Below are 13,213 nucleotides of genomic sequence, written 5' to 3'. Positions count from 1 at the left end.
TTTGTTGTGTATTATTTTGTGTATTAATTGAGGCAGGATTTCTCTGTGCTGTCCGTTGTCCAGGCCGGGTCCTTCCACATCCCCAATTGACATTTCCTCCATTTTTGTTGCCAATCATGCAGAGACAAAAACAGCTGTCAATCTGTGCTTGCTGGTGGACATGGCACTGGCCCCAGGCTTTGGCTCTTCCTGGTTAGGCTACTCTGCCTCTGCTGCTCTTGACTTTGGGCAGCCATGTCCATTTCTTGCCATGTGACAAACCTGGGCCATGAGATGGATGTTGCTGAAAAACAACAGTGTGGACACTTGGGTCTCTTCTGTTGTGAAGATCCCACCTTTACTGCTTGCCTGAGTCACTCTTCTCTTACCAGAACACCATTAGTAAGAGCAACTCCTTGGCCAGAATTGTCTCAGGCATTGAGAGTGGCTCGGGGGAGGTGGGGCTGACCTGTGGGAAACACAGTCTTGCACCACATTCAGATGTTTTACTCCCAGGCAGCCTGCATCTGTCACTGAGCTCCCCCAGGAAGATGACAAAGCTCAGAAATTCCTGTCACTAAGTGACACTATGTGTAATTATGACAAAGTCTCATTATGTCACAATAAAACTCAGTATTGGTGGCTCTGCCCCATACCAACCTACTTTGCAGCTAGTGTAGAAAAGTGTACAGTATGCCTGCCTACCTGTTGCTAAACTTTGGTCATCATAAATGTATTATTACTATTATTATTAGTCATGGGGCTTGAACTCTGGGCCTGGGCTTTGTCCCTGAGCTCTTCAGCTCAAGGCTATCACCCTACCCCTTGGGCCACAGTGCCACTTTCAGTTTTCTAGTGGTTATTTGGAGATAAGAGTCTCCTGGACTTTAGTGCCCAGCCTGGCTTTGAACCGTGATCCTAAGATCTCAGCCTCCTGAGTAGCTAGGATTACAGATGTGAGCCATCTCACCTGGCCCATTAACTTTTTTGTCAGTCCTGGGGCTTGAATCAGGGCCTGAGCACTGTCCTTGGGCTTTCTCAAGGCTAGAGCTCTACCACCTGAGCTACAGCACCACTTCCAGCTTTTTCCATGTATGTGGTACCAAGGAATCAAACCTTTGTGCATGCTAGGCGAGTATTCTACCACTAGGCCACACTCTTGGCCCTTATTTTTTTAAATTTTGGCCAGTCCTGGGGCTTGAACATACTGCCTGGGCTCTGTCCCTGAGCCTCACTGTGCCCAAGGCTGGCACTCTACAACTTCAGCCACAGTGCCACTTCCTGCTTTTTCTGAGTAGTTCACGGGAGAACGAGTCTCATGGGAACTTTTCTGCCTAGGCTGGCTTTGAATGGAGAGCGTCAGCTCGCAGCCTCCTGGCTAGCAAGGGTAACAGACATGAGCTCCCGGTGCCTGATCACAGGCTCTGCTCATGAATCTTGTAGCAGAATTTTCTGTGGAACAGGACCAGCTACGTCCTGGCCTGCCCTCCTGTGGGACCTACTCCAGGCAGCTCTTGTTGCATTGGGAGGCTGACTACATGGACACTACATGACAGTGTGATGTGTGGGTCACTGTGGGGGTGTGTATTCCTCAGACCTGGTCCCCAAGCTTAAGCAATGCATGGTTATACACAGACATGTCCTGGCTAATTTATTTCAGAAGGGCAAAGCCATAATTATATATTATGGTTACAAAGAGGACAGTATGGTTCTTACATGAAGAAAAAGGCAGTTCTAGGTTATAGTTTCTTCTCTTCTCTGCCTCACCCAGTAGTCCTGAGTCTCTTCCTCACTGGCCCTTTTCCCTTCTCTCTCTCTCTCTCTCTCTCTCTCTCTCTCTCTCTCTCTCTCTCTCTCTCTCTCTCTCTCTCTCTCTCTCTCTCTCCAGTCCTGGGCTTGAACTCAGGGCCTGAGCACTGTCCTTGGGCTTTCTCAAGGTTAGAGGTCTACCACTTGAGCCATAGCACCCCTTCCAGCTTTATCTGAGTATGTGGTACCGAGGAATCAAATCTGGGTCTTCATGCACGCTAGGCGAGTACTCTACCACTAGGCCAAACTCCTGGCCTCCTCTCTCTTTTATCTTCCCTCCCTCCTTTCCTTTCTTGCCTTGTTTGTCTGAGTGAGTTCTGGGCTTGAATTCAGGGCCTGGGCACTGTCCCGGAGCTTTGGCCAGTGCTCTACCACTTGAACCATACCCCCCATTTGTCTCTGTCTCTGTCTCTGTCTCTGTCTCTCTCGGTAGTTAATTGGAAATAAGAGTCTCAGGGATTTTCCTGCCCAGGCTGCCTTTTAGCCTTGAGTCTCAGCTCTTAGCCTCCGGAGTAGCTAGGCTTATAGGCATGAGCCGCTGGCGCCAGGTTCAACACACATTATCATTATTATTATTGTTTTGGTCAGTCATGGGGCTTTGACTCTGGGCCTGATGGCTGTCCCTGAGCTCTTCAGCTCAAAGGTGGTGCTCTACAACTTACAGCCACAGCGCCACTTCTTGTTTTCTGGTGGTTAATTAGAGATGTCTCATAGACTATTTTGACTGGACTGGCCTTGAACCTCGATCCTCAGAGCTCAGCATCCTGAGTAGCTAGGATTACAGGTGTGAGCCACCGGTGTCTGGCCTTTAAATCTTTTAAAAATTTATTAATTTACTTTTTTCAAGTCTTAGGGCATACACTCACGTTCTGGGCATTGACCTTGGGCCTTCTCAAGGCTAGGGATCTACCACGTGAGCCACAGTACCACTTCAGCCACACTCCCAGCCCCCCTACGACTCATTTCTAATCGATCACTCAAAAACCAGAAGTGGCAATGTGGCTCAAGTGGTAGAGCACTAGCCTTGAGCACAAAGAGGCTTAGGACAGAGCCCAGGTCTTGAGTTCAAGCCTCGCAACTGAAAAAAAACATCACTTCTCAGGCCCCACTTGGGTGGGACCCAAGTGGCCCCCGACTGCTAATCAGCATCACAGGCAGGTGGGACCGGACCCAGCTGTGGGCTGAGAGGAGGGTCTGGACAGCTTTCCTGCAGCGGGTCCCCAAGTTCTCAGCCTCACAGCGGCAGGCTTGCAGCGCCCGGCCAGCGTTTCTCTGTTGCAGATTCCAAAGGAAACCAGCTTTTCTTTCCTCTGAGGCCTGGGCTGGGCGCAGGCGGGCTCCTCACGGTGACTGCGTTTCCGTGGCCCAGCTGACCTCAGGGACCTGTGGGCTGGGACAAGGACACTGGTCAGGAACTGGAGTCCGCTGGCACGCTCACTGGATTGAAAACCCAGCTCGCCTCCGTTCTAGTCTCAGTTTCCTCGTCTGTGAAAGGCGAGCACTGGGCCGGTTTCCTCAAGACAGGTGCAGTGCAGGTGAAGGGCAGGGATGGCTTCTGGACCTCTGTCCTGGGTAGAAGGACAGGTTGGTGACAGCTAGAGGTCAGGCCCCATGATCCCTATCCTGGCGAGCTATCCTGGCTGTCATCACAGCTGCGGTTCCCTGCGCCCCCTCCCCCCCGGCCCCCTCCTCTGTGTTTTCTTGCTCTCCTCCATGTTTTAGCAGGCTTTACTTTTAATGCCGCAGGCTCAGCGTCGGGAGGACCTGGAGTGCTCCACCAGCCCCTTCCCCTTTCAGCCTCCACTTATCCCTCGAGGATCCGGCGTCTGCTGGGTCCCCTGGCCGCGCGCGGGACGTGCGCTCCGCGTTGGCGGCCGTCCTGACTCACCTGCGCCGAGGGGAGGACGGGGAGGACGGGGAGGACGGGGAGGACGCGATTCCCTCCCGGGCGCCGCCCCGGCCGGGGAGCGGGGCCGGGCCGGTGTGCGCGCCCGGGCAGGTGTGGCTGTCGGGGCCGCCGCGGCGCCGCGGGCCGGGGGGCCGGGTGGGCAGCGCCTGGGCCGGCCGAGGGAGGCGGCTCCGCCCCGGCCCCGCCCGCGCGCCCCGCCCAGCCCCGAGCCACCCCGGCGGGCCGCGGGCCGCTCGTTCCTGGCCGCGGCGTCCGCACCATGGGGAACTGCGCGGGGCGCAGCGACTTCGAGTGGGTCTACACCGACCAGCCGCACACGCAGCGGCGCAAGGAGATGCTGGGTGAGCGGCCGCGGGCCCGGCCGGGGTGGGCGCCGCCGGGGCCCGTCCGGAGCCGGGCATCCCCGCGCCCCCTGCCCGCCGCCCCGTGCTCCCTCCGGGGAGGCTGCGCGTCTGGCGGGTCCCGGCCTGGACCGCGGGAGCCCGGCGGGCCCGGCGCGGGCGGCTGCGCGGGGTGTCGGCTTCGGGGAGGGGGCGACGCCCGCCCCAGCGCGCCACGCAGCCCGGGTCCACCGACGGCGGCGGCGCCGGGCGCGCGGCCACCTGCGCGGCCACCTGCGCGGCCACCTGCGCCGCCCGCCCCTCCTCCCGCAGGTTCCCTGCGCCGTCTGTGACGGCTGCCATTTTAATCCGCGGGGTTTTCGGCCCCTCCCGCGGCCGTCGTGGCCCCCGCGTCTCCACGTTGGCCTGCCCGCTTCCCATGCCACGGACTCGGTCGGCCTTCTCCTTCGGTCTTTCGTGGTGGGGGTCTTCTCCTCACCCGCCCCCCGAGCTGTCCCTAGCATGGTCTTGACACCCGGGAGGCACCTGGCTGAGCGTCCCACCGTGGTGAGGGGCTCAGGGTAGGAGCAGGACTCCCGTCCGTGAACGTGGGCCCTGGGGGGGCCTGGTCGGCCCCTGTCTCCCCCACCGCGGGGCAGGGTTGAGGCTGGGGCAGGGGCTGTGCAGTCCCGGCTCTTCTCCAGACACCTGGCCCCAGGTGGAGAAAGCTGGGCGAGTCCAGGCCTCCTCTCCTGATCAGTGCCTGATCACCGGGCTCCAGGCAGGCCCGAGGGCCAGGATGCTGCCCTGCGGTGCCCGGCAAGGGAGAATGGGCGGAGGCGGGGAGGTCCCACGGACACTAGAACACGCCTAAGGACCTAGGTTTTTCTTCTTCTTTTTCGTTCCCTTTTCAGTCGTGGGACTTGAACTCAAGGCCTAGGGCGCTGTTCTTGAACCCCTGTGCTCAAGGGTAGTGCTCTACCACTTGAGTGACAGTGTTACTTCTGGTATTTGCGTGGTTAGGGGACTTTTCTGGCCAGCTTGGACCCCAATCCTCAGAGCTCAGTCTCCTGAACAGCCAGGGTGACAGGCGTGAGCCACCATGCCCAGCTCTTTTCTGTACTGGAAACCCGGAGGGGTCCAGGCTGGCTCCGGGCTTCTTTCCTCAGTCCCCTGGTGCTGAGATTACAGGTGTCTGTTTCCAGGCCCACAGAAGCAACTCTTTCAAAGGGGAAGCCACTGCTCCTATGACCATCCTGGCTCTAGAAGAGCTCAGAGGATTCATCGGAGAGGGAGGCGTCTCCCCACCCCCAGGCCCCCAGGGGCCAGGCTGTTCCTATCCACAGTGCCCTGTTCTGTCTGAGGTGCACTTGGCATGTGCCAGGCCCTTGCCTTACTCCCTGAGCCACCAGCCCGGCTCTGGGCTCCCCTGGCGAGGGTTGCTCTGGGAGTGTCCATTCCCAGGCTCTAATGGCCGTGCTTTGGTCTCTGGGGCAGAGGTCTTGAGACTGTGGGTCTGATCTAGCCAGAACTCCCACAGTCATTTGTAAGCGATGGGTGAGTCAGTGCACACATACGGAAGCCAAAGCTTAGCAAGGTAAAGGATTAGTAATGGTATCTCCTGTGGTGCTGGCTGGTAATCTGTGACAGAAGCACCTCGCCGGGGACCACACACACTGGCAACAGCGGTGCTATGAACATCTCAAGACAGGGCTGTCTTCCTTCTCTGCTGCTCCCAGCCCTAGGAGAGGTGCTCTGCTCCACTGCACTATGTCTTTTCAGAAGAGGTAGAGTGGGGATAGGAGAGGAGAAGTAACTTGCTCAGATTCACACAGCAGAAGGCCTCTTGGTGCCCACACCTTCTTGGGCCCCACCCAGCTAGCTGATGCAGCTTGTACTGGCTTCTAGGACCAATGGGTGCTTGGTTAACATCCTAATCTCGGAGTCCAGGCCCAGTGAGCCCCTGCAGGAGAGGCTGGTTACGGGTGTTCCATGAATGGGGCCAAAGTCCATTTGTAGCTCCTTCCTGGGCCAGGGAGGCGTTCTCCAGGGCACAGCATCCGAGAAAACTGGGTGCCAGGGAAACCACCAAGAGCCATGGTCTCCCAGGTCTGGGCTGATCACTGGGTGGGTCTGGATGGAACCAGGCGTGTGGAGCCAGGCAGGCAAGGCGACGGGCTTGGTGTACTACTTTGAAAGCAAATATTTAAAAAAAATTATTTTATCTTATTTTTTTATTGTCGGGGTAACATATAGAGAAGTCACAGTTATATTCACCAGGTAGTAGGTGCATTACTTCTCATACATTGATACTCCTTCTCATGTTTTTTTCCCTATTTCCCTCCCCTTACCCCCTTCCAGTCATCTTGTTTTCCCCTCTTCCCTTTCCTATTTCAAATAAACAAACAAACATGTATATACAATATATCAGGTAACAAAGTCAGATACAGTAACAATATGAGATTCACCAAAGGGCAAAAAAAGAGAAGAGACCTAACATAGTACATTAAGAACAACAATCACACGATCCAAAGCTCTTGTTTCCATAGCCTAGAGATCCTTTCATTTAGTCTCTTCACATATGACCTTATGTACCTAGGTTTTGAGCTATTGTAGTCCTCTGCTAGAGAGTCCTAGATGTGTACTAATTACTACAAATGAGCTAAGCCATTGAGCCTATGCTCCTTTGGGTCTGGCTTATTTCACTTAATATGATTTTTCCAAGTCTTTCAATTTCCTTACGAATGGGGCGATGTCGTTCTTTCCGATGGCTGCACAGAATTCCATTGTGTATAAATACCACGTCTTCTTGTTCCAATCATCTACTGAGGGGCATCTGGGTTGGTTCCATATCTTTGCTATGGTGAGTAATGCTGCAGTGGACATCGTTATGCTGTTGTGCTAGTGGCTTTAGTATGTCCTTGTTTCTGGACGTTTGGGTAAATGCCAAGGAGTGGGATTGCCGGTCATAGGGGAGCTCTATGTTTAGTCTTTTGCAGAATTGCCATACTGAGAAAAGAAATACTTTTGTGATGTTTGTGAAAGCAGGACAAACGTGGTTAAAGACAATTCAAATCAAACCAAGAACACCAGAAGCAGCCCTCTGTCATGGTTGGATTTCTGCCTCAGAAAGGAATGGCTGTGACTGTTCTCTCGGTGGCCCAGAAAAATTCCGGAGCAGAACTGGCCTGAGCTATGAGGGGAATTTGTAGACTTTCATCCAGCCACCGAGGTGCCCAGGCCTGGGCGGCATTCTGGTCATGGAAAGTAGAGAGGAGTATGTCTGCTTCATGCCTACCCCAGGGACCAGCGGTTTAGTGGTTTCTGGGCTGCCGTTGTGATGGGCAGCAGAGGTGGCCTATGTGAGGGCAAGAGGAGCCCCTGCCTAGAAAAGAGGAGGGCCATGTGCTGGGGCAGCCCCACCCACATGGGCAGGACAGGGCCCTGAGCAGCTCCCGGCTCCCCCGTCCTGATTCTCCCCTCCTCTGACACAGCCTCCGAAGACTCCTCCACTAAAATCTGATCTCTGCTCTGGCCCCCTAAGCCCTCCAAGCCCCCGCCCCCTTTTCCTGTCTTCTTCACCCCACTTGGTGGACATCCCAGCTGCTTCCCACACCCTGGCATCTAGAAGCACTCCTCTGCTAGAATTTTTTTTTTTTTGTATATGTGCCAGTTCTGGGATTTGAACTCAGGGCAGGAATGGTTAGTGCTCTGCCACTTGTACTATAGCTTCACTTCTGGCTTTTTTGGTGCTTAATTGCAAATAAGGGTCTCCAGATTTTCCAGCCTGGGCAGGATCCTCAGATCTGTCTCCTCGGTGGTGGGGATTGCAGGTGTGAGCCATTGGCATTTGGTTAGTGTTCTTATTCCCTCAGGCTGGAGACAGAAACCTGGGCCTGGCACATGCAAGGCAAATGTTCTACCACTGAGCTGTCTCTCCCCCCACCACCTCTTCTAGAATTCTCTTTTCTTGTCCCTCCTTCATCCATTTCATGTGCATCTTTTAGATCTCAGCTTATATAGTATTTCCAAAGAAATGCTCTCCAGAAGCACATGGCATGTGTGCATACACACACACACACACACACACACACACACTATCATGCTGGTACAACCACTGGCTCTCTGTAAATACTTCCAGAGGGCCAGGTCCAGCTACCGTGTGCAGTGCAGTCTGAGGCGGAACAGGGAGAGGCTTCCACTATAGGTCTGTCAGCCCCCGGGACCTGCATGCGGCCGCCATCCCCAGTGAACTTTCTTGTTCTCCCTCAGGATGGAGCAGGTCTTCCTCTAGCCCCAGGCGTCATTCTGCGGCAGGTTGTCACACGATGCTCAGGCGGCTGGCTCACTGCTCCTGTGCCACCTCACAAGTTGGCAGGATGGAGGCAGCAGATACTTCCCAAAGCCTTTGCAATCTCCTTCCTTCCTCACAGATGGTGTCTTCTGTTTATGTGGCGCTGAGGAATCGAACCCAGGGCATCGTGCTAGGCTACCTTCCCATCCCCCAGATGGTGTCTTCTCGCTGTGTCCTCATGTGGCAGAAGGGGTGAGGGAGCCCACAGATCTCATCAGGCCACTTCCCCTGCCTCATCACACAGGGAACTTTCGAGGGACACTGAGGAGCAGAACAAAGCCATTTTGTCCTTTGTCAAGTTGGAGCCTTCTTCTTCCTCCTTCCCCTCCTCCTGCTTCTCCTTCTCTGGATTCTGCTACTTCATCTTCATCTTTGTAGTCTTCTTTGTTTCACAGGCCTTTCTCGGTCTTGACTCCCTGTGGAGGAAAGCCACCCGTTCACGTTGTCTGGTGGTGAGGTGGCAACAGGATCTCACCCAGCCACACCCAGGGCTTGGCTGCTGTGGTTGTGCTGGTACAAAAGGACCAGCATTCTCTGCTCCTCACATAGGCTCCCTTACACCTGCACCCCTTTTCTCCTGAGTCCTGGCCTCTGTACCTGACTCCATGTTCCTCCTTTAATTTTTAACAGCCTTATTGCAGTGTGATTAGTGTGCCATGCAATTGTTCATGTGAGGGGCATGGTCCGGTGCTTTTCAGTAGGGTTCATAACTCAGTTTTATAATATTTCCATCAGTCTTCGAGCTGTTCCCTCCCCCCATTCCACTTGAGCAGCCCCGTCCAACTGAGTGTCTAGCCTGCTGTGTCTCTCTCCTGGTTGTCTTTGGCCATGGCAGCATTCCTGCAGGCTGGCCTGCTCCACCACCTCTGTCGTCAGCAGAATCTGTAGGGACCTTCAGCACGTATTTGTCACCAGAGTGAGAAGCAGGTTTAGCAAGTGGCCTGGAGGAGGCAGGGACTCTTAAAGGCACTTTGGACCACTGTGTGCATTTCCTGTGTTGAACAGAGTCCCTAGAGTACCTTTTCCATGCACCAGGGCTAAGATGGCCTTTTGGCTCAGAACCAAGGTGTGAACGGAGCTTGGAAGACAGCCCCACAGCATTAGGACTGAGCGGAGCTGGAGGAAGGCAGGTGGGGGGCGGGGATCAAGAGGACATTGGGGGTCTTGATGAAGAAGGGCTAGTGAGACCCTGGTGAAGGGGAAGGACAGAGAGCCCATCCAACTACTTCCTGCTGTGGGCGGGAAGCAGCTTGGTGGTGGGAGCTGGGAAACCTGTGAGATGCAGGAGTGGCGTTGGGGGGTGGTGGTGGTGGTAGAGAAAGCCACTGCCCGGGTCCACAGAATAACTGTTTTGTGCTTGCGCTCAGCCTCCTGAGTAGAGTCTAGAAATGAGGAGAAGTCATGGCTCGCTAGCAGGAGTGACCCATGTCACTGCCAGTCCCTGGGGACGTGGGACTGCAGCATAGCCTGCGGCTGGCCAGGGGTTCTGGTGTAGGGTGTAAGTGACGGTCTGCTGCTTGTGCAGGTAAAAGGCAGCATCGCCCTGCTTGGCATCTAACACACACACACACACACACACACACACACACACACACACACACACACACACACACACACACACACACACACACACACACACACACACACCATGGCAAATCTGATGTCTCGGGAGGATGCTGGACAAGATCAAGTATATCCATGGGAGCTAGAGAGTGACTGAGCTGACCACATCTGCTCGGGCGTCTGGTGATCCTGCTCTCTGGGACAGTGGACTGCTTCATGGTGTCCCACCAGGCCTCACGCTTCAGCTGCCTCCTCCTCTGCCAATATCAATGGCCAGGTGTCCCCAGGGGAGACCCCAGCTCCGCATGCTGCAGCCTTGGGGCCTGTCAGAGCCATTGCCTTCGAGCAGGCAGGAGAGAGCAGCACTTTGCCCAAGGACACACAGCAGTCTTGGCACTGGCTCCTGGGGTGCAGCAACTGCAGGGTGGCATCTCTTCCTTTATGGAGGCCCAGTGGACATCAGCACGCGCCTCTCCCGCTGGTGGGGGCTGTTTCTTCATCTCTGAGATGGGGGGAGGTGGCGGCATCACTTTCCGAGCAGAGAAGACACCTTACCGTGTGTTGGGTATTGGTGGGCCTGGAAGGCACAGGGGCTATCCAGCATTGTGCAGGCCTGAATTTGGGGCTGAGTTCAAATCTTGGTGCCGTTGACTTCGCTAAGTGTCATCAGGTCCTCCTTGGGCCTTCACACCCTCCTGCCTGTCTTGCCTGGACACAGAGAGTTCAAGCTATGGCTAGAGTCCATGGACATGTGTCTAGCTGCCTTGGGCCTCACCTGGGAGCCTCTGTTGGGAAATTATTTGCATGAACGTTTGTCTTTGGTTCCACTTGGCACAGGCTCCCCTTCTCCACACAAACCCCAGGAGAGATCTCGCCCTCATGGCATTCATGCAATGCCATCTTGCCTGGAGGCCTGCTTGGGAATCTCACACCACCTTAGGTTAGTAGGGCACCCATAGAAGGGCATAGGCAGCTAAGCTGGGTCTGCCTGGTAGTCTACGCAGCATGGAACCGGGCACACATGGGCCTGGGATTTCATTTTGCGTTGTGTTGTGCAGGTATTGGAACTTGAGCTTAGGATCTGGGCACTGTTCTTGTGCTTCTTTTGCTCAAGGCTAGTGCTTTACCAGTTGAGCCCCAGCTCCATTTCTGACCCACCGTTCTTTCCTTCCTTCCTTCCTTCCCTCCTAGTTTATTGGAGATAAGAGTCTGCCATACTTTCCTGTATGGGCTAGCTTAGAACTATGTTCTTCAGAGCTTAGCCAGCCACAGTTTCTGATGTCTGTAGAAAGGGGGTTCATGTCTTTTTCTTGGGCTTCCCAACTCCTCCCGGGGCCTGGGGGAGACACAACTCCTGGCCATGGCCCCAGAGGGTCCTGGTTCACTTGTTACCTGTTGCCTGTTGCCTTTCCTTTAGCTCCTGGAAGAGGGCTCGACTGCCAGGCAGGATCCCTTTCCGCCTCTGCCACATCATTCTTCCCAGTTTCTTAAAAAATTTACATTGTGGGCCTGGAGTGTGGCCTAGTGGTAGAGTGCTCACCTAGTGTGCACCAAGACCTGGGTTCCATTCCTCGGTACCATCTACATAGAACAAGCTAGAAGTGGTGCTGTGGCTCAAGTGGTAGAGCTCTAGCCTTAGAAAGCCCAAGATAGCGCTCTGGCCTTGAACTCAAGTCCGGGACTGGCAAAAAAAAAAAAAAAAAGAACTATAGAGGGCTACAGTTACCTAAGCCAGGCGGAAAGTGCGTTTCTTTGTGGACAGTTCACCTCTTCCCTTGCTCTCTCCCAGATTCTCCCTCCCATCCCCACCCATAAGTTGTGTAGTTCATTTTCAGTAGTGTCCAGTGAGGGCCACGGCTGCTTCTGTTTATCCTTCATTCTTCTCCCCTTTCCTGTCATACACACAGCTGGCCTGCCTGCTTCCAGGCTGCTTCTGCTGCCGTCCCCGGCCTGCCCTGAGCCACCTTGCCTTGCTGCTGTAGATGGCTCTCACTATCTCCCTGTGATCTGCCCAACCCAGTGGGCTTCTGGCCTGTCTTTTGGTCCTGATCCTGCTGGACCCCAAGCAGCTGGACGAGTGAAGGCTTGGCGTACGTTCTGAGCAAGTGCTGGCCGCTCCGAAGTCTGGAAGTGATGGGTGTTGGCAGTTCTGTGAGAGTTGAGGGACTTGGGGAGTCCACCGACCCAGGTGTTGTTGGGGTGACTTCACCTGGGCTCAGAGCAGCTGACCGGGCCTTTCTAGGGACTCCCCTGGAAGCACAGTGAGGGCTTTACCTGAGCTGCTTCCAGACCCCATTGGATTCTAAGTGCTGCAAGCTGTTCTGTGAGTCTTTTGGGAGCACCTCAAGGCCTTTGGAACATGCACTGTGGGCAAGGCTCCTTCTCCTTCCTGTGGACTCAGCTCCAGGGGCTGCTGGAAACCCCAGGGGTGCCAGGACCCCAGGCCCTCGGCTATAGATGGTGTCCTTAGGCAGGTCACCTCAGGGCTCTTGTCTGTCCCTTCTTCAGGGGTCACACCACCTTGACAGCTGGCTGACGTCCACCTGGCCCATCTGTCAGTGGCCTCCAGTATGATGGTTGGGACCTGGGTCTCTCTGTGGCTGTGAGCAGAGGCCTCGCTCCCTCAGGAAGGGATGGTTCCCTCAGACAGAAAGCTGGATGCAGTAACCACAGCGACCACTCAGGTTATGGAGTGCTTGCTTCATAGGTTTGGACCCTTATCTGGCTCTCTGCAGCCTAGGGGGATTTAAATCCTTGGCCCAGTTCCCACATGAGGCAGCAGGCTGGGGTGGGGCTCCTGGACAGACAGCCAGTGTGGACCAGGCTGAGCTGGAGACTTACAGGAATGCACCCTGTGGCTGCTCTGAGATTCCAGGGGCTCTGTGGCCCCATTAGGTGGTCAGAGAGGCTGGAGGGGTGGGGAAAGGGCACTGTCTTTCCATGTAGTGTGTGTGTCCTCTGAGGTGAAGGGATGAGGAGGTCAGCGGGGCTGCTGGGCAGGGGAGGGGGAGCGTTCTCTGAGCAAGGCCAGTGCAGGTGGGAGGGGTGCCCATGTGAATCCTGATTTGCTTCCACAGCCTACCCTGTAGACAGGACTTGCATCTGTGTTCAACAGATGGCATTAGCAAGAGGCACCGTGCAAGGTCACAGGCTGCTCTTATCTCTAGGGGCTAAGGTTGGGGCTTTTCCGCCCAGAGCTTGATTGACACAGGTGTGGCCAGCCCTGCCCATGTCCCAAGGCTTGGCCTTCTTCCAAGGGGTAGCAGGGGCCACATGCCG

At 55.2% G+C, this 13,213-nt stretch overlaps 1 protein-coding gene across 3 annotated transcripts in view; it reads left to right on the top strand.

The window, feature by feature from the left end:
• Window positions 1-13,213, top strand: part of Degs2 (delta 4-desaturase, sphingolipid 2) — a 54,774-nt gene that overhangs the window by 35,379 nt on the left and 6,182 nt on the right. Inside the window, exon 1 of one of the 3 annotated variants that reach the window (XM_090344825.1) lies at window positions 3,957-4,038. The exons of 1 other annotated variant lie outside the window; for it this stretch is intronic. In XM_090344825.1, coding sequence (XP_090200951.1) covers window positions 3,957-4,038 — 82 coding nt within the window. Of the gene's footprint in view, window positions 1-3,956; window positions 4,039-4,539; window positions 4,585-13,213 lie in introns of those variants that run through there. One more of the 3 variants, XM_090344827.1, reaches the window with a different exon arrangement.

The sequence above is a fragment of the Megascapheus bottae genome, chromosome 14 (genome assembly GCF_031878675.1).
Source record: "Megascapheus bottae isolate mThoBot1 chromosome 14, mThoBot2.hap1, whole genome shotgun sequence".
In the NCBI taxonomy this organism is placed as follows: Eukaryota; Metazoa; Chordata; class Mammalia; order Rodentia; family Geomyidae; genus Megascapheus; species Megascapheus bottae.
The sequence above is the reverse complement of the archived record's forward strand: the minus strand, read 5'-3'. Positions and strand labels throughout refer to the sequence as shown.